Genomic DNA, 26,867 nt, shown 5'->3' with positions numbered 1-26,867 from the left:
TTTATCAACCCTGGCAGAGAACACGGGTAGAAATGACTTTGTGAAAAACTACCTTTGTGAAATCAAAGGCTGATTTAGATGCCTGTCCCCACCCCAACCAGATGGCTTTTTCCTTCTTTCACTCGCCTGTCCTTTCTCTCAAGGTGGAAGATCTGAGACTAGGCTATGGCAGTGGGTACTACAGAACTGTGAATGGAGTGCACGCCTCTGAGCCTGTGCTGGATGGCAGGAGGAGAAATTCCGCAGTGGAGGTGACGTTTGCAGCTGAGTTGGAGCATTCCAAACCAGAGGCAGATCCCACATCATTACATCAGTCCCAAAGCAGTTCCTCCTTCCCTTTTATTTATACAGACCCAGTCTTTATCACTGACCCTGATCCTGACACTGATCCCAGAGACTACTTTGAGGAAAGGAGTCCTCTAAGCTCCTTCCAAACAAGCTCTAAGTTTGCTGACAATCCCATGAGCACATCTTCTGGCCTTACAAGCAAAGTGAGTCCAGCAAGGCAGCTTACTTACACAGATGTGCCCTATATTCCTTGTACTGGTCAGCAGGTTGATATTATGCCTCCCCAAGTCTTCTTTTATGTGGACAGACCACCCCAGGTGCCCAGACGGTCTCCAATCATGGCAGAGGAAAGGGAAAGACCAGACAGCTGTCTACAGTCTACTGCAGTGAAGTCAGCCAAAAGAAGCCCAAGGAACATCAGAATGAAGAGCTTTCAGCAAGACTTTCAAGAACTCCAAGAAGCTATGGCCAGGACTACTGGTAGGAGCAATGTGAATGTAGATCTAGAAGAGCAAGATCCAACTATAGAAGATACATTTGCATATAACATTCAAGAGCCAACCCCTAAACGTTCCCAGAGCCAATCAGACATGAAAACGATCCGATTTCCTTTTGGGTCAGAATTTAGACCTTTAGGGCCTTGTCCTGCTCTCAGTCGTAAAGCTGACCTGTTAACATATATGTTTGCAGAGCAGGAGTTTCCAACAGTTTTAATGGATCAGGGAGCTACAGAAAGGTATGTGCCTAGTGAATCCAGTGATTCTGAGTCAGAGATTCTTAAACCAGACTACTACTCTTTGTATGACAAAGGAATAAGGTCGCCCATGGCCAGAATCCGCTTGTCTTCTGGTAGTCTACAGCTAGATGAAGAAGATGAAGATGTTTCTTTCAATACATCAACTGCTGAAGATAGGACTTTGCAAAAACCATGTAATTACTTTTTAGCCTAAAATGTGAACCCTATGAACATGTCGAGACCAATTCCATGTTACTCACTTAGGTGAAACATAAGGCACTTTCTGCAAAAACCATTTTCTGTTACTATTCACTAGTATTAAGGGACTCTTCTAAGCTTGGGCATCTAGCTTATGAAAGATCCAGCTACTGCCTCATTCCTCAAGCCTCTCTTCTATTCCCTCTGAATCATTCTGGAACATGCCCTTTCCTCACCAGCACTGAGGCAGAGTGAGGTGGGTATTTGTCATCTCTATTATACATTTCCCCATAGAGACATTATAAATGAAGGCCAGGCTCCTCAACACTGAAGAACAGTAAGAACAGTGACAGTATGGACTGGCATACAAAACTGGCTTCTGATATCATTTAGTGATAACAGACTGTGACTGTGTTGGTCATTTTAACAACACTGCAACTAAAGGTTTCAGTCCTCATTATTTGTGTGGGGCCCAGTAAAAATGGTCCTGTTTTATGTTAAAAGACTTCAATTTTTATAACATATATTAGGGGGAGCATGGCCCTCTTGTACTTCAGGAACAGAAGGAACATAGATCCTTTCAACAGAATACAAGTTTATAATTAATCTAGGACGTGGCAGAATGCTAAACCTTGGAAATTCATGAACTGGTCAGTTTCTAAAATCAGACATCTGCTGATGAGGACAATATGATGTTTGACTTATTCTCTATTCTTAACTAGCTATAATATGTAGTGAAAGATAAAACTTAACATGTTGGTCTGTTTATCTAATTTCTTCTGCAAGAATTAATTTTTTTGCCATATCTTGTTGCATGCATGTAGGCAAGGAAATGAGATGAATAGCATTTTAATAAAGAGTGATGGAAACCCATTTACTTAAAAAACAAGTTGTAAGTATGAACTTCCTTTTGTTTTAATCAATTTCAGAAGTGATTGTCTCTAGCCTATAATTAAGGGAAGGCACAGTTAGAGAACAAGGAAAAGGAGGGAAGCAGGTGAAAATGTATAGTCAGGGATGGAGAAGTGGCAGAAATGGGGTAGCTGAAAAGAAAAAGGATAATACTCCACACTGAGTTAATGAACCAAAATTCTATTCTTGACCCTTTCAGGATTTCTCTATTATTCCCCCTTGAAAGGTATATAGCATTCTATTTGAGAACTTTATCTTCTTTTTTTATTTTAATTGTAAGTACAACATATTTACAAGATAATGTTAGGTAATTACATCAAAGAAATGATGCAATTATATAAGCAAGTTATTTTTATATATGACTGAATGGATAAAAGATAGATGGAATAGTTTTCTTACTCTCCTAGTCCTTACACCAGAAAAATCCCTTTTAATAAACTTCACTCTACTGCTTTTTAAAATTCCAGCACTTTCCTTCCTGCTCCTGGAACCAAATCCAATAACTCACAAGTCTACAATAGCTATTTCATAATAAGAATATATGAAGCCCAATCACTTATGTATTAATCATATAGATACTCAAAGCTACATTAAGTTAATCTCTGACCTTTTCTATAGGAAAAACCCAAACTCCTTTATGATTATATGCTGTTTCTCATCTCAATTTCCAGAAATCTTTGCAAAATTTGTTTCCCCAAGAGAAATACAGGGTTCAAATCTGTATAAGATTTTCTATAAAACTATATTAGGGTGACCATATAATTTACTGTCTAACCTAATAAGGACATTTTTGAGTGAAAGAGGACTCTGTTAATAATTTTGTCGGGACAGGAGGCAGAAATCATGACAGATATTCAAGCAGGACAGAAATCAGATATTCAAATTATAGTCCATTGGAGCTATAATCAATGCATAATAAAATTGTGAAGAATATCTTCTAGTTTCCAATGGAAACTCTGATGTTAAAGTTCCAACAATAAATGAAAGGGGAAAGGAGAAATAATTTGAAATAAAATACCATACCCCTCAAGAAAACAAACATTAAGGACCATGAAATTTAAATATTTATTTTTAAATCCCCCCAAAACATTGAAGTATGCTTACCCAGAAACAGTTTACAGGACTAATAACTAAAATGAATAAGCAATACAATTTTCTATTCATAATGCAGCTGTGCTGAAAGTTTCAAATAATCAATTTAAAAATTTGTTGCTTTTACTTTTATAAAAATATCCATTTAATACATGAGTTGCAAAATTATTACCAGGCCTCTACAAATTATAAACTGTGATGGAGTTTCAGTTAGTTAGCAGGTGAAAATTTTCACTCAACTATTACTTCAAAATAAAATGTGTTAAAAGTAATTATTACAGTATAGGCACCAATGAAAACATTTTCTTGGCATATGACACAACAACAACTTATTCAAGTGTCTGTATTATTACAAAAGAGGAGGAGGTAATGGCCACTTTGACTAAAAACTTATTCTTCACTTGAAGAACATCTTCTAATATTTGGCAATTATTGAGCTTTATTAAAATGACTTTTGTGCAAAACCCAAATTGTGCAGATCCAAACAATAAAACAAACTATCAAAACTAATTAATATCAATAATTCTACAACTACTGAAATACAGCCCCACTTCAGAACTTAGGCAGGCATAATATGTATAATGGGTTTAAAAGAAAAGGGTATTACCCATGTAACAGTACCATAAATATAACTGAAAATTAACTGTACAATCTAACTTACCTTTGTACGGACAGAAATCATCCAGTACTATGGTTATTTTCATATGAATTAGAAAATGCTTATTTAAATACCCTCTCAAAAATGAACAAATGATGCTTATGTATTGGATAGTTACGAAGAACAAAAATGTATAAATAGTTTATAGGACATTTTAAGACCATGACAAAAATATGCTGGTTTAAATTATATTCATACCTGTTGACCAGGTGTTTATAATCACACGATAATCAGCTTCTTTTAAGCTCCCCAAATCCACTCATATAATATGCGATTTGAGTTGGTTTTTAAAACGAATCCTTATTCTTCCAGTATTACTGAAAATTCATCCTTGGCTAATTGGTATTGCTTTAACTTCCCAACCATGTTAAATAAGGATCAACCATCTCTTCCATAAGAGAAAGTAAATACTGCACACAAGAGGTACTTCTGTTGCTACATGTTGCCTCTAAACACTACAGACGCAGGGCTCTCAAATGTAATCATTATTGAGCTGCCTGGAATATCATACCCACTTCGTAGAAACATCAATACTTTTCCAGGTTTCATTTCTAAGAGCTTATCAAAAACTTCTATCTTAAGAATGTGTGACTTGTTTCTGCTTCCCCACCAATAGTCATTTTTAGAATATGCTGTGTTTAAAAAAAGCTTTTTGAAGTTTGATGATTATAAAAGTTGAATATTTACGATGACTTTGAACAACCTGTATGTTTCATAAGTGTACAGTTAACTAAAGATCAAAACATGAAAAGTATTCATCCTAGTAACTTAAGCAATAATGATACCTAAAAGCAAAACTGTCTCAACATTTACTAGAATACAGGTGAAACTATAGTATTAAAAGTTACTCCTTACAAAATAATCTCTTTAAAATAGAAAATGATAAACACCATCACAAAATAGTTGAATAGCTTCTTCCAAATCTTCAATGTCACAAAGATCCAAAAGGCACATGGAGCTCATGAGTTAAGCATTGGTAAGCTTGAAGTAGCTTTGGTGGGTTTCTCTGGGTCCATATGAAATAGAAGCCAATAATGAGAAGTTTCTTAGGGGGATTCATCTGTCGAACACCTATAAAATTAGGAAAAATTTAAATGATGTATAAGTATGCATGTGTCTATCTTATATCTGTATAAACTCTCCAGTGAAGGAAGTGATTCAGCAGACACAACTGTATTGGGTCTCATCATACGGATGCTAAAATATAAGGAAGTTAAAAAAAATCCCTTCTGTGTCTGACTTTACAACTTCCAATTGATTTGTTTGCAAATTGGAAAAGAGAAGAGAGGTTTTCATTAAAAATTAAGGGATTTTAATTAGCCTCCAATTAAAATAAATAAATTAATTTAAGAAAAACTAAGGGATTTTAAGAGGGGTTTTAGCTGATGAATATAAATAGGCTTTATCAGCTAAAAAGATCTAGCAGAGTATGTTTTACAGCTGTATAGTTTGTTCCAACTTGATCCCAGCGGCATTACAAATACAAAGAAATATAAAGATACACTGAGAAGCCATCTAATGAGATTAAGGCTAAGATTAGTATTGCTTTATAACTTGCTTGAGCTAAGAAGTTGTGTTTGTATATGCATTTTAAGAGGGAATTTAACAATTAAATGTAAGAACTTTACTGAGTGTGAACAAAGTTAAAGCAACAGTTCAAGAGACAGTATAGAAACTGATATCAACCAAAAGAACTTTTCAGAATCTTCATTTGAGTTTCTCTACCTAAAATCCTTTCCTTAACTTTTCCTATGGGGGTTAAACTTAATGAACTATAGCACTGAAACTGTGAATAGCACTGTGATAAGAACAGCAGCAAGAATGAAAGCATTCCTAAATGGTATTTACAAGGGTCCAAATAAGAATATGCCCCCTGGCCTTTTGTCTATACTCCTACTAACAAAAAAAAAAAAAAAGAGAGAAAAACAACCAGGCCATTTCATTCAGTGGAAAACTACCTTGTAATGTGTGCAGATAATTCCAAAAGCTAATATTTCAGATGGGCGGCACACAAAACAGTTTTCAATTATATGACTATTAAGAATTGACTTTGTAGGAATAACCAAAATAAGTAGGTAATCATATTATCACATCATAAATGAACATCCAAGAGAAAATGTCAAAATAGTTTTTTAAAAATGACATTTCAAGCTTACTTTTGAAATTTTTCAATTAATTTCTTCACCATTTTATCTGTAATGCCAGGACAGGCAGCTTCGGCCACGGCAATACTTTTCTCCAGTTCTTCGATTGCCTGATTCCTGCTTGCATTATTCTCATCCTGCTGTTTAAGCTGAGAAAGATCAATAGCTATAACATTTAAAATTACTAAACTTCTTAAAATAGATAGCCAAAGCTTATGAGTCTGTACTTACTTCAGCAAATGCAGGTGTGATTATCATAGACAAACAGCTCAGGGTTTGTACAAGATCTTGCTCCTTTGAACAAATATTATAGATTATACACATGAAATTAAAATAATCACTCGTGCATTCATTGGCGTCCTCCTCAAAAAAGACCCAATACAAGGCAAGTCTCCATACTTTCTTCACATCACTCATTCCCATCCATTGTCCAGAGGCCTCTAACTTCTAGGATTACAATTAATATGCACAATTCTGTTTTAAAACATACCAATGGCCACTTAAATGACTTCTATGACCTTTTCTTAATTAGTTTGAAATGAATGGCAAATGAAACATACTGTGGACCACAGTGAGGTAGACAAGCATTTAGGGGTATTAAATTCTAACAATTTCTGGCCATCACACTGTCTCATTTTATAGTTGGAAAAAGTCTACCAAAAGGAAGTGATCATCTCTGTATACATACTGCCCCATTCTGTAGTTTCTTAGGATCAGGCTTCTTTCGCACAGTGGTAAAGCTCCATTCAGGATGAGTATTATTTTCCCTGCTGGTGGACTCCCTAAAGAGATTGCCAAAGATATTTCTGTAAGTTCCCAAATGACACAGCTTGGGGAAAATATCAAATCAGTGCAGACAGATTCTGAATGGATAACTGTCCCAATGTATAAAAAAAATCATTTGATCTCAGTTTCAAATACACACTGCTTTCTGCCAAAGAGTAGCAATGGTACCCAGCTCTAAGTGTATATCAGAATCACATGTGAAGGTCTCTTACTATATATAATGTCCTGGCCCAATCCCTTCAATGACTAGATCAAGATCTCCTGTAGTGTGGCTTGTGTTTTTTTTTTTTTAATCTTATTTTATATTGGAGTATAGTTAATTTACATTTTTAAAGGCTCCATGACTGACTAATGGGCAGCAAAGGCCAACAACCATTAGAACAGAGTAAAGACAACTACCTTGGTACTTTTTAGACCTTTCAAAAGTTGGACAATTTCTCATAAATGCAGATATTACCTGAAGAGATTTGGTGTTGCCTTTGTGTCAATTCAACTAGCAGAGGAGCTAATTCTGGTGTAGCCTACAGACTCTGTAGTCTAAATTAAGTTAAGGAGTTAGAGGCTCAAATGTTAGTATAAATGCTGTAGTTAAAAAATAATGCAACTTTTTAGGGGGTACAAATCAGATATAAATGAATACTTCAATGTACCGGTCTGATCACAGTTTGGTACATGGCCAAGAGGTGAGAAACGTTAGTTCTCCAGAGAGGTTTTGCAGGTTGCCAGGAAAGTATGAGAAGACATTGCTCTTTATCACTTTGGGCAAGCTAATAAAACACCTTAAATGCAATCTTGTTCCAAAATTTTGTAATATACTCAAGTATCCACTAGGGGTTAGACTGAGACCATTTGAAACTAAAGAAATTCACTTCTAAGAAGAAAAAAAAAACAAAAACAAAAACGTGTTTCCAAATTCATTGTACTTCACAGACCACAATTTTAAAAGATTTTCACAATTTCTAAAGTCACACTTTAGAATAAGGTTTATATTTTATGCTAGAGAAAGCATATCAGCTCACAGTAAAAGATATGAAATACTGAAATGGGCTATCTACATAAAAAGTAAACAATTGGTACGTACGAATCAGACCCGTCAGAATCAGATTCATCATCGCTGTGTCCTTCTGCCTTCCATCTCTTAAATCGATCTATCAGTTCAGTCAGATAAGAAGTCTTCTTTGAATTTTTTACAATGAATTTATGTTTCAGAAGTTCTTTAGCTGTAGGACGCTAAGGAACAAAAAAGGAAGGATACCAGTATTTCTAGGCTTTTTATGATTGCAAAGAGTGATATGAAATCATTATCAATTATTAAGCTGAAAGGTATAAAAGTTTGTCTATAAATATGAGGATAACTAAAATGCCATAGGACAATAGCTAATTCTATTTCCGAAGTGGCTCAAGGCAACCAAATTAAATTCACTACTTTGGTATCAACTTGCTAAAATCCAGTGGCAAAAGGTGGCCTATGTAGCAGCAAACAGGCAGGCAGGGCTTTCTTCAAAGCAGAGAAACACATGACAGGACTTCAATAATTAAGTAAAAATTTTAAAACAAGATTGTACATGAAAATACTTTTATTATATTTACTGTAAATTGGGAAAAAAGCATGAGAACTAGCAAGGCTATAACTTTCTTATTATCTGCACACATCATATGACCCCCACAGTAATCCCTTCTCCATCACACAGTAATTCATATTGCATCTAAATAAAAACACCATGTGCTGTGGGGGATATTTCCTCCCTAATATTTTATTAATATCAGAATATTCATTAGCAACCTATGATAGTTACATCCAATTTAGATAGTTCTTGTATATTTTAGGCAACTTTATTTTAAAAACAAAAAAACAACTGTAATCAAATTTGCCAATTAAATGAACGGAGCTCACTAGACTTCAGGAAAAGTATACAACTTCATGTTGGAATTTCTGAACATTAAATAAAAAATCATGAAACACCAACAACTTTTCATGAAAAATGAAAACAGCTGAATAAAAATCATTGTGCATAGTTATACTTTCTTAATGACATCCTAGAAAATGAACTTTATTTCCCCTTGAAATAGGAAACGATCAACAGAATGAGGAAGGTGCTAGGGAACATAGCAAAAAGAGAAGATGCAGGGGAAGGAGAGAAGAACTACGGATCTTGTCAACAACTGAACAAAATTAGCAACACAGACGGGACAGTCAGGTTCCTGGATGGTCTGTAGACAGTTTCCACAGGCACTGTATTCCTTACTGTTGAACAAACCACATTGGCTCTATGTATATCTGATCACAGAAAACAACGGTCATAGCACATATACTCACAAATGATGGATCTTTGTTCAGGCAAGCATCAATAAACTCCTTAAAGGACTTAGTGAAGTCTCCGACAAGAGTTGGAGGATTGTTTTTTGGAATAAGAAACAGAACTCTCATTGGATGCATATCGGAGTTAGGTGGCTCTCCCTTGGCTAGTTCAATAGCAGTGATTCCCAGTGACCAAATGTCAGCCTAAGGTAAGGAGCAAAGAACAATTACCTTGAAATTCCATTCTAACATTCTGCCACAAAATAACCTGTGGAGTCTAATGGTCATACAATATTAAAATGTCTCAAGAAATGTGGTGTTAATAACTTTTTGATACAATTCATTTTTTTAGAAAAGTATCAAATTCCCTACTTTGTGCCAGGCACTGCATTCCAAACACAAAGAATTCGGGTGGTGACTAAACCAGACAAAAATTCCTGCTCTCAAGAGGCTGATGTTCTAGTAGAAGAGAAAGATAAATGAATAAACAATAGGATGTCAGATGGTATTAAGTTCTGTGAAGAAAATACAAAATCAGGATAATGGAGTAATGAATGATAAGGTAAAAGGGCTGCAAATTTACATGGGATGGCTAGGGAAGACTATTCTGTGTCAGTAATGTTTCAGCAGAGATCTGATTGAGAGGAAAGTTATTCCAGTAAGAGGGAGAGGCAAGTGCAAAGGTCCTGAGGCTGGAGGGGACTTGCTGTGTTTATGGACCAGTAAAGAGGCCACTGTGGCTGAAATGGGTAGAAAATGGAGGAGAGTGGTGGGAGATGAGGCAGAGGTGGACAAGGGCCAGACAGTAGAGAGCCATGTATGTGACAGTAAGGACTTTGGATTTATTCCAAGTAGGATGGAAGGTCACTGAAGGGAAGAAGATCCAAATATTCAGTATTACCAGCATCTAGGGAACTTATGATTTAGCAGCAAAATTTGACATGACTCTAGTTTTAGAAATACTCTAAGAGGAAGGAGAATTAAGGGAGTTTATTAAATAGGATAGGATGCTATGTAAAACAATATTAAAAACAAAATAGTTTATAGGTAACACTTCACTTTTGAGTCATAAGCTGACTGCTGGATAACTTCAGGAGCCATCCAAAATGGTGTTCCCACAAAGGTATTTCTTTTAATTTGTGTATCCGTCAGCTGGCCAGCCACTCCAAAGTCAGCAAGTTTCACATCTCCTTGCTCTGAGAGCAAGACGTTGGCAGCTAGGAGGGAAAAGGAAATGAAAAAAAAACTCAGCTTCCTCAGAATGCATCTATTTTTCTCAGGTTCATATTAGACTTCTGTATACCTTTTATGTCTCGGTGAATTTTCTTTTCAGAATGCAGGTAGTCCAGACCTTTCAAAATTTCCTTTAGCATGGTAGCGATCTGGAACTCATCAAATGGACCAGCTCGCAGCTTAGGGGGAAAGACACACATATACATGTAAAAGTTTGGAACAATAAAGTTCAAACTTAACATTATCTTTGAAATAAGGGAATTGCTTATATATAATGAAGCAGTTCTGTTTATTGAGCCAGTATTTAAACAAATGAGAAAATTCTTAAGGGTGAAGAGAGTTAAGTCAAAGGGCTAAAAGGGTTTTCAATGATTAGATTTTAATGATTAGATTTAATCTTGAAAGATAATATAACTATATATTAGCTTCAAATCTTGAGGTTCTTAAATATTTACATTAAAGATCTAAGGAACATGCTTAAGTCATGACAGATAGGAAAAAATATATCAACTACTTAAATTTTGGCATTTGCTGTTTAAAACATTAAATATTTACACTGAACTGATTTTTAGATCAGATGGTCCATAAGATTTCTGCAGCAACCCAATCTGATCATATGGGTCTGCTGTAGCACCGTTCTTAACATTTACGTATTTCAAAAACATTATAAAGCACAGAGACTTTTTGGAGACTCAGATTTAACTTTTAGCTAGGAATATAATAATTAAACTATTCAAACTTTCATTGTAAAAAGAAATTCAAATCATGGAGCGATGCAGTTTTTCAAATAAACATAACACATTTCCCTTTCTTTCCCCATCCCTGTACTAAAGCCAGTGGTTTCAACTGCAATACAAGGAAAGCAATGATTAAGTTTCAGGAGAATTTGTAATGGAATATCTGAAAATCTCTCTTTAAAATAAATGGTTATTTAAAAATTCTGGTACCTCATAAAGCACAAACAGTGGACTGTATAATATTATTACAGGAAAGGGTGGGAATCTAAAGTCAGAGCTGAGGTAGAGTTCTGTTTGCTGGAAGGAGGGAAGAGGTGGTGAAAATCAAATATTGCCCACTCTGCCTCACACTGGGAGGGATTCACAGCTCTTTGGCACCTTCTGTATTTCATCTTTCATGAATGCCATATTTATTCTGAATAAAGGGCACTTTCATGTTGAAATTTAACAGCTTAAAATAGAACCCATACTTCGGTCTCACTATTTAATATTAACTATGCTCTGGATATATAGTGTACTTCAGGGATGTTTATAGTTCAGTAGGTGCCTTTCCTAGGTAACAGTATCTATTTACTTTCAAATGTATCAACTTCCACCCCAAAGTATCTATTTAAACACCAGTGATTAAAGTCATCTAAAAGGTGAAAATGGTATATTATTTTATTGATTGCTGGTAATGAAATTCTGAGGTACTACCAAGCAACTTAAAGATAAATGTCAAGTAATACTACTTAAGACTAGTACTTTAGTATCATTGATTATAAAATGTTGACAGGGCCAGAGGAGGTATATTCTCAGTCACTCAGAAAATTGGGCAAGGTCCATATAAAAGGTACTAGCTATCATTCTGAAGGATTTCTAAAAGTGGTCTGAATAATACAGCATTTTAAAAATATACTTTAGTAAAAACCAACAGAAAAGTGGTCCTAAAGACACATTAGCTTATCTGGTATACTCAGGTCCAGTTTAAAATTCAATGCAATCTCACTTAACTGGGTACTGGAGGAGGATGGGAAGGGCACTTCCGTGGCAGGGAAATGGGAGTGGGGTGGTGGCAGAGTTGGGTTTTTCTTGTTCATGTCAGACAGAAAACTATCCCAAACCTTGTGGTTAAAATGTTTCCTTAGGCATGATGATAATGATCAGAAAAGGAGAAAAAAAGGAGCTGGAAAGAGAAGGAAAGTAAATAGATGGAATAGAGGTTGCTTTTTAAAAATTTCCAATGCAATCTTGGGAGAGATGATGCCAAGATCCTGGTCCACTGTCCTTGGAGCGCACAATGGAGCTTCTCTCCAAAGACTGAAGACTTTACCATGTCTCTAATAGCTAACACGTCTACCCCAGGGCAGGGTGCTGGCTTTGTATGATTTGCCTTTGTTGTCAACTGAGGATATTCAAGAGAGGGACATTTGCAGGCTTGGGGGTGTTCTCCCACACTGCTTTGACTTCCAGCCAGTCCCTAATGCAGCATGTTTTGCTATGCTTTCTCTTATGGTTAGCATATTGTTTCCAACTTTTTCCCCTGGTGCTCATGTTTTATCATCTTAACCTTATTATATGTGTTTTTGTTGTAAGCCACTGCAATTTTTATTGGAAACAGGTGAGGTATAATCAATTCAATAAAATAATGTACAGTATGCTCAAAGTCTGTTCACACACAACTGATTTTTTTTGTAAGAATGGGAGGAAATCTTGAGGTATATAGTTGTTGTTTTCAGTTGCTAAGGTGTGTCTTATTCTTTGCAACCCCATGGACTACAGCCCGCCAGACTCCTCTGTCCATGGGATTCTCCAGGGAAGAATATTGGAGTAGGTTGCCATTTCCTTCGCCAGGGATCTTCCCGACCCAGGGATTGAACCCACATCTCTTGTATCTTCTACACTGGCAGGCTGGTTCTTTACCAGCTGAGCCTTTGGGGAAGGTCCATATACTATATAGTGTTGAACTTAATTACTGGTCATAATCATATTACAATAGTCAGGCACCAGTTTAACGGGATGAACACTTTTGCCCAGCATTCCTTTTAATTTCTCTTGTCCCTGGTAGCAGTGCCCTCCTCTAACCCTGATCCTTTCTTAGATTCCTCCAAATGATAACATTCTCCTAAATGAAGAATAGTATGTTCTCAGCATTTGTTCTCCCTACAAAGTCGAGTCAATGAGGTTTATAATTAAATCATAATAGTATTAAGTATTAAAGCTAGAAAAAGAAAACTAGAGAGATTACTCATCTAATTTCTTATTTGAACATCTGAGTCACAGGTTAAATAGTCTGCCCAATATTAGCCAGCTAGTCAATGGCAGAACTGGGGACAGGATCTAGGTGTCTTGATTTTTAGCCACTACACAGCTAAAAACAGTTTAAGTTCATTGAATTTATGCTAATTGTTATTTTTGGACTTAGGCAGAGCTCAGAATGAGATTAAGATCTCACAATCATTTCATTCAGAGGTTTCATAAAACTGCCCCAACTACTCTTGGGGGATACAGATTGTATTAGTTAGGGCTGGGGCACCGTCCAGCGCTTCCCGTTGCTATCAGAGATCCTGATGAAAGCAGTGCACTTTGTCTTGCCAATGCCTACAAAACAGGGAAGTGACATGGTAAACATTTTGGGGGGCCAGTTAAGGTAACTGTGATAAATTTGGAAAGGATTCTTAATATTTAAAAAGTAGGAGGAGGCTCCTAGAGCAATTGTGAGGCTTCTTGTGGAGCTAATGAATAAACTATTGTTTAATCAAACTACATGACAAGACAAATAGAGCTGAGATCATTTAATGGTGAGAATGAGACCTGACTCCATATGCATGAAGGACTATTAGCTAAAGAAATACCAGTTATGTTCTCTCACTAGACAGGAGCGAGAAAGAAAAAAAAAATGAAATGGAGCTTTAGGATGTAAGAATTAGATTAGAAACAAGGAAGGATGGCCTAACTCAGCAACTGATTAAACTGAGATGAATTCCTAGAAGATGAGGCTCTCCATCAAGTTTAATTACCATTTCTTTTGAATGGTTTAAATATGGTTCTGTCTAAAGGAAGGAAAAATCGCTTATGGTCATTTCTGTTCATAGGATTATTTGAAACTTTGGAGGTACTGGGAGTCAATATTAAAGCCTTTAAGAAATATTTGATCACTTTCAGTCAGAGAAATTCATCTCTACTTAAAAAAAATAAGAATTAAAACATTACTCGGTGATCTTAATCATCAAAACACTTTACTTTTAGAAACAGCAGACTCCAATTTCAAAGGCAGAGCATATTATATAAAAGTTGTGTAATATTAAAGATGGAAGACAACTTAGTGCAACTTCGTTTTATAGGACGTCAAGCCCAAGGAATTTATGTGTCTGGCTCACAGTCACAGACTTAGTTATAAACAGAGGCAGCCCTAGAAACTCAAACTCGCATAGGCCAGCCCAGTAGTCATTCTATCACACAAAGTTGTCTCTAGTCATTCATATTGCATTTTAAATACAATGTCATATTAATAACAATTTTAAAGGGGGAGGGACAACACTGATAGAATGACACCACTTGGGGGAAAACAACCAGTGTTCCTCAATAATATTCTGTGCACAACACATCTTCATTTATTAGAACTTTTCCCTCACACTGCAGGATTTTAGCAGCCTGGTCTGCTAAAATGGCTGTGGCATTTCCAAGTCATTGTGACAAAAATGCCATCACATTTCCACATCACCTACAGAAAGGCAGAGAGAACTCTGCAGAGAGCTGGGTCTGTAGGGCTTCTTGTTCAAAACCCAAGAACCACATTTAGAAACAGTTATCTGGATGAGATCTCTTCAAAAATCTAAGAACACTCAGTCTTCTCAGGGATAAGCATGTAAAGTAAAACATGAAACTGATGGCAACTCTCACACACTCATTCCTAATTTGGAGGGAATTTTATTAAGCTGTTTGCATTTCTTATATACTTTAAGAATGCCAGCAATGTGCAGAACCTGCAATACAGCTGAATATATGTTAAGAGTAGCAGTCCTGAAGGCAGAGTGAACATATTAACTAAAGCAACCACTTAGCTTGCCCAAAAGCCAATGCTTACTCCAATTAAAGAAAAAGTGAAAGTATGGATGTGTGTGTGTAACAGTTTAAAAATACTTACAAGATCCAGTGCTGAACCGCCACCCAGGTATTCCATTATTATCCATAATTTTGAACCCTGTGAAAACCATGAAATAGCTTAATAATTATAAACTGGAGCCAAACAACATACTAGCATAAATGTTCAATCTGACATACTAATGTACTGGCTTTAAAATATAGGTTTAAAATTAGTTGTTTGGAACTCAATATATATTTCCATAGAATATTACAAATGAGAGTCAAGTCCTAAGTCTTGACTCTCCCTGAAACCTATTGAATGTATGATATAGCTAAATATTATAGATGACACATTATTGTTGCTTATTGTCAAACTATTAGCAACTTTAATAAAAGTTAGGAAAAAACCATAGCTTTAAATTATTATTTTGAATGATGATACTGAAAGGAAATGAATGAGGAAGTAAATGGAGACGTTAGAAATTTTGAACGGGGCTTCTGAGTACTTCCCATGTGATCTGAGAGTCTGAGGACACTGGGTACTCTACCTTATTTTAGTTTTTGTTTTAATCTATTTTACAACTTTTATCAGCCATGATTAATGGGCATTTTTTTGTACAAATGTAGAAACTAGTAAGAACACTATAGCCCCCTCTCCCCCAAGGTAAATGGATAAGAGAAAGGAAATGTGTAGCTTGAAGAGCATGATGATTAATCCAGGTAAAATTAACTTCACTGTCAGTTGTACAATAGGAAATGGAGCTCCATAGAGGGAACACACATTTGAATTACAAAACAGGTGTGTACACACACACTATTCAGCTGTATCAGACAAAATTTGGAGATCATTAAATTTTCTTTCAGCTACAGTTTGAAATACTGGAGACATCTCTCTCTCTCTCCATAACACTTCATGAGTGGTATTCTCTGAATTTTTTTAGGACCACAGAACTGACTGGAAGCAGAATGGTTGGTTTTATTATACTGGCAAATAGCCAAGCTGTGAATGGATTGTATTCCAAAAGTCCACTTTTTTTAAGAAAGATGTTTGGGATTTGGAAAGCAAGCATTTTGCCATAAAAATAATGCATAGGTTCCTGGAGAAGTCCCCTCCAAAAGACACTTTAACACAAAGGTATCCATAGTATACCTGAAAGAACACCAGAGAGACTGTTTATACCATAACAATGTTTCCAGGGGAAAAGTGGATTCAGTGTCTTGCTTCATGTTGGGATTCCGGGAACACATTTCTCACCTTTACAGTCCCAGCTGCAAGATAAAGATTCTCAAGCTATTGCTGGTAGTTCTGAAACTCTAAAATCCTTGGGAAATAGGAGTTCCATTCAAAATTTCCAAGTGTCTCTGTGAGGCTAGGGCTTTATGATGGCAGAGAATGGACTCCAGAAAAATGATGATGGGTGTTTAGGGGACACTGTAGTGGGGGGAACAGTCTGTGGCCGAGAGTTAGGGACTGGGGAGGGAAGGTTCAGTTAAATTAAGATGTTGACACTATGTAGGATGTCTAAGAGAGAGAGGAACAATGCCCTCCACCCATCTTGACACCCGCTCTCTCCTGTCACAACAAGCTCGCTTGAGCTTAGGAGAGAGAATAGCATCTATAGTAGGAACGAGACAAAATGAATCCCCATAACAGTGAGAGGGCAGAAGAGTTCCAGGAGGGGTTCATGCAACTTGTTTTAAGTATAGAAATTAGACACTCAGAACATGATAACTGTGAACTGTTCCTCACAATGCCATATAGCCGGAGAAGCTTGTCTTTTGCCACTGTTTGTTTCTAATAAGTACTACATTCTACCTCATGAATTCAGAATGCTTCCCATGCACGTGACATTTCAGAGAAAAATGGAAAGATCTTACAAAACATGTTTATCTGTTTTGCAGTTCTGTGTGAATGAGAGCACCTGTTTTCCAAGTTAAAAACAATGTGTGGCTTTTTTTTTTTTTTTTTTTGGTACCAATTGAAAACAGAGACTTACCAACTGTCTGTTCATCACTAAAAAGTATTCATAGAAAGCTTAAAAATGTCATTAACCTTATGACTAAGCAACTTCCAGGTCTGAAAATGCTTCCTCTTTGCAAGCGAGCTATTCAGTGGAACTAGGACTCTTTCGAAACAGGCAGGGAACCAGAGCTGTCTGATAGATTTTCTGGTTGCTTCCTTCTGACCGTCACTTCTGCAGACAAGTGTTGCTGGAGGATGGTTATATGTCTGGACATTCAGATGACTGTGAGGCAAGCAGAGGAACTGAAGCAAAGTGCGACTGGGCACAGGCAGGAATGGCAAGCTGGTGGAGCTCCTGCCTACTCACGGATGCTTAATCCACACAGGCTCTTAACTCGTTCCTTGTCCACAGTGGGTCTTAATGAAAACACCAATCACAAACCAAACGTGACCAAAACTCCCAGATCCTGTGTTTGTATTCTTTTGGGGAACTACAACTATTACCTTTGATTTCTGGTAAAAGATGTTTGCGTTTGAGAATGCAAATATTTGGTTTATTCTTAAATAATTTAAAAGCCTAAGATGATATCTACATAGTGGTTTACAAATCTAAAAGAGCCAAGTTGCTCTAAACCATAACCATATATCCGGCACATTTAAGCATAGGAAGTCCCTGCAGGGAAAATGCCACTTTTCCAATTATAAAACGACCCACACGTTTTAGCAATGGGTTGGAAAGAGTAAGTGTAAAGTCCTGCATCAACATGGGTGGTAAGTTGCTGCTGCTGCTGCTGCTAAGTCACTTCAGTCGTGTCCAACTCTGTGTGACCCCATAGACGGCAGCCACCAGGCTCCCCAATCCCTGGGATTCTCCAGGCAAGAACACTGGAGTGGGTTGCCATTTCCTTCTCCAATGCAGGAAAGTGAAAAGTGAAAGTGAAGTTGCTCAGCCGTGTCCGACTCTTAGCGACCCCATGGACTGCAGCCTACCAGGCTCCTCCATCCATGGGATTTTCCAGGCAAGAGTACTGGAGTGGGGTGCCATTGGCTTCTCCGGGGTGGTAAGTTAGGGGTCAGGAAATGGCTCTCTGTTCCAAAATGCAGAAAACCTAAAGAGTAAGTACTTCAGAGTTATACTGTTTACCAGGGAGAAGTTGGAGTCTAGTTTTAACAAATCACTGGTGTCTGGAGTATCAACTCCATCACCCCATGGGGCCTTTGAATGCCACTGTGTGCCACTAAAGCAGACATTTGGCCAAAGTGGGCAGAAACGCTACTGTGGACCTTGGGATTCATTTGTTCACAGAAAAACAAACATTTAAAAGAAAAGAACATGTAAAATACCCATGATATGTATTTTCAAGATAACAGATCATAGATCAAGTTCATATACATGAACATAGATCAAGTATATGTTGAATTAAGCAGGTTGGTCTATGAAGCAAATAGCCAAATATAACACTGACCACATAAACCAGCATATGCAAGTAAGACAAACAAGTCACCACTGGGCAAATGTTATATGATCCCACTGATCTGAGGAGTCTAGGGTAGGGAAACTAAAGAGAAATTAGAATGGTGGTTACCAAGGACTATGGTGAGGGGAGAATGGGGAGTTATAGATTAATGGGTACAGAGTTTCGGTTGAGGAAGGTGAAAGCATTCTGGAGATGAATGGTAGAGATGGCCACACAGTCACTGGAGTGTATGAAATGACACAGAACTGTACATTTAAAAGGGTTAAAATGATAACTTTTGTGATGCATATTCCACTACAGTAAAAAAAAAAAAAAAAAAAAAAAGAGACAGAATGTAAAATTTTACAGAACCGCAAGGAATAGTAGAGATCACCTTGCCAGAACTTTACTACCTGAGATTTTTTTTTCCAGTCAAGAATGCCTTGTCTATACCCCAGTCTCACATCTCAGTTCAGTTCAGTTCAGTTGCTCAGTCATGTCCGACTCTTTGCATCCCCATGGACTGCAGCACACCAGGCTTCCCTGTACATCACCAACTCTTAGAGCCCACTAAAACTCATGTCCTTTGAGTCAGTGATGCCATCCAACCATCTCATCTTCTGCTGTCCCCTTCTCCTCCCGCCTTCTATCTTTCCCAGCATCGGGGTCTTTCCCAATGAGTCAGTTCTTTGCATCAGGTGGCCAAAGTACTGGAGTTTCAGCTTCAGCATCAGTCCTTCCAATAAATAATCAGGACTAATTCCCTTTAGGATAGACTGGTGGGATCTCCTTGCAGTCCAAGGGACTCTCAAGAGTCTTCTCCAACACCACAGTTCAAAAGCATCAATTCTTTGATGCTCAGCTTTCTTTCTACTCCAACTCTCACATCCATACGTGACTACTGGACAAACCAAAGCTTTGACTAGATGGACCTTTGTTGGAAAAGTAATGTCTCTGCTTTTTAAAATGCTATCTAGGTTGATCATAACTTTTCTTCCAAGGAGCAAGCATCTTCTAATTTCATGGCTGCAGTCACCATCTGCAGTGATTTTGGAGCCCAAAAAATAAAGTCTGTCACTGTTTCCACTGTTTCCTCATCTATTTGCCATGAAGTGATGGGACCGGATGCCATGATCTTAAGTTTTCTGCATGCTGAGTTTTAAGCCAACTTTTTCACTCTCCTCTTTCACTTTCATTAAGAGGCTTTTTAGTTCCTCTTCACTTTCTGCCATAAGTGTGGTGTCATCTGCATATCTGAGGTTATTGATATTTCTCCCAGCAATCTGGATTTCAGCTTCTGCTTCCTCCAGCCCAGCATTTCTCATGATGTACTCTGCATATAAGTTAAATAAGCAGGGTGACAATATACAGCCTTGACATACTCCTTTTCCAATCTGGCACCAGTCTGTTGTTCCATGTCCAGTTCTAAGTGTTGCTTCTGCATACAGATTTCTCAGGAAGCAGGTCAGGTGGTCTGGTATTCTCATCTCTTTCAGAATTTTCCACAGTTTATTGTGATCCACATAGTCAAAGGCTTTGGCATAGTTAATAAAGCAGAAGTAGATGTTTTTCTGGAACTCTCTCACTTCTTTGATGATCCAACAGATGTTGGCAATTTGATCTCTGGTTCCTCTGCCTTTTCTAAATCCAGATTGAACATCTGGAAGTTCATGGTTCACATACTGTTGAAGCCTGGCTTAGAGAATTTTGAGCATTACTTCGCTAGCGTGTGAGATGGGAATGGCAAATCACTTCAGTATTCTTGCCTTGAGAACCCCATGAACAGTATGAAATGGCGAAAACACAGGACAATGAAAGATGAACTCCCCAGGTCGGTAGGTGCCCAATATGCTACTGGAGATCAGTGGAGAAATAACTCCAGAAAGAATGAAGAGACGGAGCCAAAGCAAAAACAATGCCCAGTTGTAGATGTGACTGGTGATGGAAGTAAAGTCCAATGCTGTAAAGAGCAATATTGCATAGGAACCTGGAATGTTAGGTCCATGAATCAAGGTAAATTGGAAGTGGTCAAACAGGAGATGGCAAGAGTGAATGTCAACATTTTAGGAATCAGTGAACTAAAATGGACTGGAATGGGTGAATTTAACTCAGATGACTATTACATCTACAACTGTGGGCAAGAATCCCTTAGAAGAAATGGAGTAGCCATCATAGTCAACAAAAAGAGTCCGGAATGAAGCACTTGGATGCAATCTCAAAAACGACAGAATGATCTCTGTTCATTTCCAAGGCAAACCATTCACTATCACAGTAATCCAAGTCTATGCCCCGACCAGTAATGCTGAAGAAGTTGGATGGTTCTCTGAAGACCTACAAAACCTTCTAGAACTAACACCCAAAAAAGATGTCCTTTTCATTATAGGGGACTGGAATGCAAATGTAGCAAGTCAAGAAATACCTGGAGTAACAGGAAATTTGGCCTTGAAGTACAGAATGTAGCAGGGCAAAGGCTAATAGAGTTTTACCAAGAGAACGCACTGATCATAGCAAACACCCTCTTCCAACAACACAAGAGAGGACTCTACACATGGACATCACCAGATGGTCAATACCGAAATCAGATTGATTATATTCTGATATCCCAACTCCTATCAAAATCATATTCAAGACCCATTTTAAATGCTACTCCCCAGTCTGGGGGTTAGTGTACTTGATAAACCTACTCACAGATAAGTGGGAGATATGAGGGAAGTTAGATCCACCTATCTGGAGCTAAGGAGAGAAGCTGAAACCAGAGACAGGAATTTAAAAACTGTCAGAATAAAGTAGATGAGAAAGATGAGGGTGAACATGCAGAGTGAGAGGAAGACACAGAGGAGGTACCCAATTAATAAATATCTGCTGCATTGAGTCTAATATGAGGCTTCTTATAGGTGTATTATAGGAAATTTAAAGCGATTCTTATTTTGAGTGGAAAAAAAAAAAACACTGAAAAAGGAGGAAATATTTCCCTCTCAATTTCCTTCAAGTTGCACAAGAAAACTAAATTTTTTTATTTAAAGAAAATTCCAGAAATATTCCAGAAACATTCACCATACATTGGGAATAAGCACACACAAAAGTCTCAGGAAAAATAATGAGAAAGCTGTGTACAGATCCTGTTCTGGAATATTTTACTTCAATCACTCAATTCTTTTTTAAAAAATAAATATCAGGAGTTGTGGTATATGGAGGGGGGCATATATCCTCAACATAAACAGAAATCTAAAAGCAATTTTCAGCAGCACATAAAGGCATGATTCAAATTCTATTCAATGCCTGAGTGACCTTCATTTTAAGATTTACATCGAACTAGAAAAATATTTAAAGATTATAAAAGATTCTTCCAATATTATGAGATCAGAAGGGAAGGGTTTGCTTATTTTAGCACTCTTCATAAAGACTAACTTTGTCTGTCAAGAAAATCTGCACTGAACTAAAATTAAAGGAAAATACTGTGGTCATACTGATGTGTTTATCTGGTTTTTACTCTTGTTTTTAAAAACAAAGTTATACAGTGAGCTCAGTCAAAATGAATACCCAGTACATTTTTGCAAGTCTCAAGAAAAGCACTACAACTATATACAGTTTCAGAGAGCATATAATTTTCTCTCAAATGTAATAACTTTTCCTCCAGCTTACAGTGAGGTCCTGGTTATATCCTGTATTAGGACAACCTGAGAAGAACTCAGTATCCTATTTTACTCAATTAGCTTGACTCACAAAATCCCCCATGTTATCTGAAATCCAAGGATGGGCCACAATAAGAACAGAAGTCAATTGATGATGCAGTTCTCTGATGGTACTTAGAGGATGCAGCCTTGAGTTACATTGACTGCACCAAGCCAAACCCTGTTATATTTGATGTGATTTTAGTTTAAAAAAGCAAGCCTGAAAAGTCACACTATGTCTTAATATAAATGGAAAATAAACAAGGGGTTGATTTAAGAAAGTAATTTAAATAAACAGTATTAAAGAGTTATAAAATTATAATTCTTTTTCTCTCTGTGTATATACGTATACCCATAATGAGACAATATGTGTGTATGTGTACAAATAATCTAGATACAAATAATCAATATCAGCCATCTGAATTTCTACAATTTTATCATGAAGTAACACGTTCTTCAAAGTAGTCTTTCTTATAATGTACTTTAATGATCGGTTAAAGAGATAAAAATAATGCAGTTTAATTCTTTAAGAAAACATCTTGGATAAGAGTTCTGTATCCTTTACTGGCCTAAAAATATTCTGCAATCAAGATTTGGAGAAAACAGACTATCAGTTATATTTGTTAAAAGATTAAGTATCTGGGGGATGACTGGTACGTGTATACTATGAGGGAAATTTTTTAAAATGTGAAATATTAGGAATAAATAGTGCAAACAGAGTTACAATTCATTTTCCATGGTAGTATTGAATACAAATAAAGGTTGTAAGCAACCAGTGGGGCTTCCCTGGTAGCTTAGCTTGTAATAAATCCGCCTGCAATGCAGGAGACCCTGGTTCGATTTCTGGGTTGGAAAGATCCCCTGGAGAAGGGCATGGCAACTCACTCCAGTATTCTTGCCTGGAAAATCCCATGGGCAGAGGAGTCTGATGTGCTATAATCAATCCATGAGGAAACAAAGAGTCAGACACGACTGAGTGACTAAGCACAGCACAGCAAAAGCAACCAGTAAAAGTCAATACCATATCAGTACACATTTTAAATAGGGCTTACTTAATATTTTGAGTCAGTTACCAAAAGTAGCTTATCTGGTACAGACGCCTAAAAATACCAAGTGTTCAGATTTGCTCCAGAGTGGATCTGAAATTATAAGGATTCAATCCAGAAAGACTAAACCAGAATGAGCATGCGCATGCACACACACACACCACCATCACCACTACCACCACCAAATTTCCCGGGCTGCCTACAACCACGGGAATTAGAAGGGGGACCTAAAACTACTGAGACTGGAGGCCAATAGGATACTGAAAAAGGGAATCTGACCTGCTAAATAAGCTTTTTAGGAAAGAATATGAAAGCAAAATATACCATAAAGAATCAAGTAATTATGTATACAGTAAAACAGAGTAATGGCTAACACTCCAAAGTATATTGGATATGAGTTACTAGCAGTATTACTTCCTCCTGTGAGTCTTGCCTTCATACCATAATGGGAAAAAATGATAGAAGTGACCATTTGCTTATTTATGCAAATGGTACCTTGTACCTTGTATGCATTCAATCACAAAATCTACACCACTGTAGTGGAAAACGGGATTGTAAGCTCTTCAAAGGCAGGAGCTGTTCCCTTTTACATCTCCATAATCTAGTACAGTGTGACACACAGTGACTGGTTATTTAATGATTCATTCTACTATGCATTAATTCCACAGTCACCTAATTCACATACTCTTAGACTACATTAGCCTCTGTTGGGAATTCCCTGGCGGTTCAGTGGTTAGGACTCTGCACTCCTACTGACAGGGGCTGGGGTGCAATCCTGTAAGCCACACAGCTTGACCAAAAACAAAAAAAATTAGGCTCTATGGGGAGGGAGGAAGGAGAAGGGTTCAGGATGGGGAACACGTGTATACCTGTGGCAGATTCGTGTTGATATATGGCAAAACCAATACAATGTTGTAAAGTCAAAAAAAAAAAAAAAAAAGCCAGGGAAATTGATAATGAATATCTATATGAGTATTAACTAATACAGTTTATCCCAGGTATATTTGATCAGCAGAATATAAAAGGATAAAAAGACAGCATTAACTTTTGTGCAGGCCAAGAGCCTAATAGGTTATAAACACACCCTTCTGGCCTAGAGATAGACAAGCAAATAAACAAAAAACCCTTCCCTCTTATAAGCCCTGAAAATCAAAGATCTAACTAATACTGCCTTCCTTTGAAAAATATCAATATGGGGATATAGTTTTAAATTTTAAAATAATTTAAACTCTAATCTAAGCTAGATTTTTCTAATTATTTATTGTTTATATTTCAATAGATACAAATCTTGACTCTAACTCTGGAACCCAAGAACTCATCAAAGAGTTTTCTGTGATGCAGAAATACCTCCATCTGCTGGAACTTTAGGTGTCTGTTAATTCTATAATCCTGGAAACTAAGAATCCAACTTTTTTGGTGGTGGGGTTAGATATTATTCTATTTAATTATATTTCAACAAGTATTTATCATGTGCTTAAGATGTGCCATGCCCTGTGCTATGTGATATGAAAACATAACAGGTTGAACTAAACTCCCTGACATTAAGAAGCTCATAATCTACAGGGAGGATGTGTAAATAACCACCATAACTCAATGGAACAAGTGACATACTCACAGTACATATGCCATCAATTCTGAGGTTGAGACAGACTGGGCCATTGAGAATAATGTGTGAAAGTCCAGGAAGAAAGCTCTTTCCTGACAAAGGTTATGTGTCAAGGCTCAGCTGCCTTTCTGCTCCCCCATCAACCCAAAAGTTCAGGTGTGGAAAAATGGTGCAGCTGAATACTGGATGCATTCAGGACACAGCTGCTAAATCTAAATCTATTTTGGCCCTACAAATGGAGCTGGATTCTGCCTGAAGGCCGAAGGCTGCCAAATCCTAATTTAAGACACTGCCTTTCAAAAAACAGAATTAAAAAAAGAAAGACTCATAATGAAAGTACCTCATGACCTAAATGATCCAGTGCACACATTACCTTTAAATATGATCCATAGTATTTCGTTACATATGAGCTGTCACACTGACTCAAAACCGTTATTTCTTGCTGAATGTCTTCAATTTCATCCTCGGCTTCCTCAAGGTCTATGATTTTAATAGCAACCACTTGCTGGCTACGGTTATCAATTCCTTTGAAAACTTCTCCAAAGGAGCCTTTTCCAATGCGTTCTAATTTTGTGAAGAGCTCTTCTGGATCAGCTATATTATTCTGACGGGGCAGGGAGAAAAGAAAGGGAAGAACACAAACATTTAGTATCAAAGTTTTAAATGAAGGAAAATAAATCATGTAAGACAGTACCACATTTATCTAAAAGAAAGCATACAAATTCCCTTGACTCTCCACATGTGCTTTGTTAGAACAACTGTAACCCAAACGGGTAGTCCATATTCTATTGGATCACCCACATTAAATGGGCTTAGCTGATCCTGCTATCAGAAACAATCTCATACAGCAAATGTTGTCTCTGGCGCATGCCAAAGGGCCAGACTCTTTTTAGAATAAAGCAGCTGACTATATACAATTTGCACATTAGTGCAATGGTAGTGATAGTGAGAGAATACCTAACCTACTGTAGGTAGGGGCGTCATTAAAATTCTTACATTCCACCAGCAAAATATTACCTTTAAACTCTCCGACTTGGACAACCCAATCACAGCACCTGTACTTGAAAACCACCATGTAAACAACACAGAACACAAAAGACCCAAGAATCTACAAGTCTTTTTTTTCCTCCTTCTTCTTCATTTGGGATCATATCTATATGTGTGGCTCAGCTGGTAAAGAATCTGCCTGCAACACAGGAGACCTGGGTTTAATTCCTGGTTCAGGAAGATCCCCTGGAGAAGGGAATGGCTACCTACTTCAGCATTCTTGCCTGGAGCATCCCATGGACAGAGAAGCCTGGTGGGCTATGGTCCATGGGGTCATACAGAGTAGGCTATATGACCGAGCAACTAACACTTTCAACTTTCATCTGTATGTAATGCTCTCATCAATGGCTGAAAATAAAATTCCAGAATAAGTCAATATTTTTCTACAGCAAAATCTGAATTAAGCATAAGTCTTCAGGTTAACAAATATATTGGCAAGACTTAGATTTTATAACTTCACTGTCCTTCCCTGACTCAGAAATATCCGACATCTAATAGTGCACAATTTTTATTTCAAATTTGACTCCCACAGGATAACCCTTCAGTCAGTTCAGTTCAGTTCAGTCGCTCAGTCGTGTCCAACTCTTTGCGATCCCATGAATCGCAGCATGCCAGGCCTCCCTGTCCATCACCAACTCCTGGAGTTCACTCAGACTCACGTCCATCGAGTCTGTGATGCCATCCAACCATCTCATCCTCTGTCGTCCCCTTTTCCTCCTGCCCCCAATCCCTCCCAGCATCAGAGTCTTTTCCAATGGGTAACCCTTAACCTTACTTAAATTCATATTGCTGAATATATACTGCTGATCAAGTAGAAATAAGGATTTCCAAACCTTATTTCCAAACCAAAGGGCATGTTATTAATTAATTTTACTTTTTCATGGAAGGGCATTTTATTTTAAATATAATAGTAGTGTGTACATGTCAAT

General features: G+C 37.3%; 2 protein-coding genes across 2 annotated transcripts in view; one reads left to right on the top strand and one right to left on the bottom strand.

The window, feature by feature from the left end:
- The window catches only part of FRMD7 (FERM domain containing 7), a 36,060-nt gene extending 32,067 nt beyond the window's left edge, over positions 1-3,993 (top strand). The window contains exon 13 of the mRNA XM_061408467.1: positions 144-3,993. Within this exon, the coding sequence (XP_061264451.1) occupies positions 144-1,238 (1,095 nt within the window). The 3' untranslated portion in view covers positions 1,239-3,993. The remainder of the gene's footprint in view (positions 1-143) is intronic.
- The window catches only part of STK26 (serine/threonine kinase 26), a 66,293-nt gene continuing 42,606 nt past the window's right edge, over positions 3,181-26,867 (bottom strand). The window contains exons 2-11 of the mRNA XM_061408324.1: positions 25,265-25,495; positions 15,210-15,266; positions 10,417-10,525; positions 10,173-10,330; positions 9,132-9,317; positions 7,896-8,044; positions 6,717-6,810; positions 6,260-6,322; positions 6,041-6,177; positions 3,181-4,955 (exon numbers count right to left, since the gene is read on the bottom strand). Coding sequence (XP_061264308.1) covers positions 4,931-4,955; positions 6,041-6,177; positions 6,260-6,322; positions 6,717-6,810; positions 7,896-8,044; positions 9,132-9,317; positions 10,173-10,330; positions 10,417-10,525; positions 15,210-15,266; positions 25,265-25,495 — 1,209 coding nt within the window. The 3' untranslated portion in view covers positions 3,181-4,930. The remainder of the gene's footprint in view (positions 4,956-6,040; positions 6,178-6,259; positions 6,323-6,716; positions 6,811-7,895; positions 8,045-9,131; positions 9,318-10,172; positions 10,331-10,416; positions 10,526-15,209; positions 15,267-25,264; positions 25,496-26,867) is intronic.

The sequence above is a fragment of the Bos javanicus genome, chromosome X (genome assembly GCF_032452875.1).
Source record: "Bos javanicus breed banteng chromosome X, ARS-OSU_banteng_1.0, whole genome shotgun sequence".
Lineage (NCBI taxonomy): Eukaryota > Metazoa > Chordata > Mammalia > Artiodactyla > Bovidae > Bos > Bos javanicus.
Note: the sequence above shows the minus strand (reverse complement) of the source record. Positions and strands in the feature narration are given on the sequence as shown.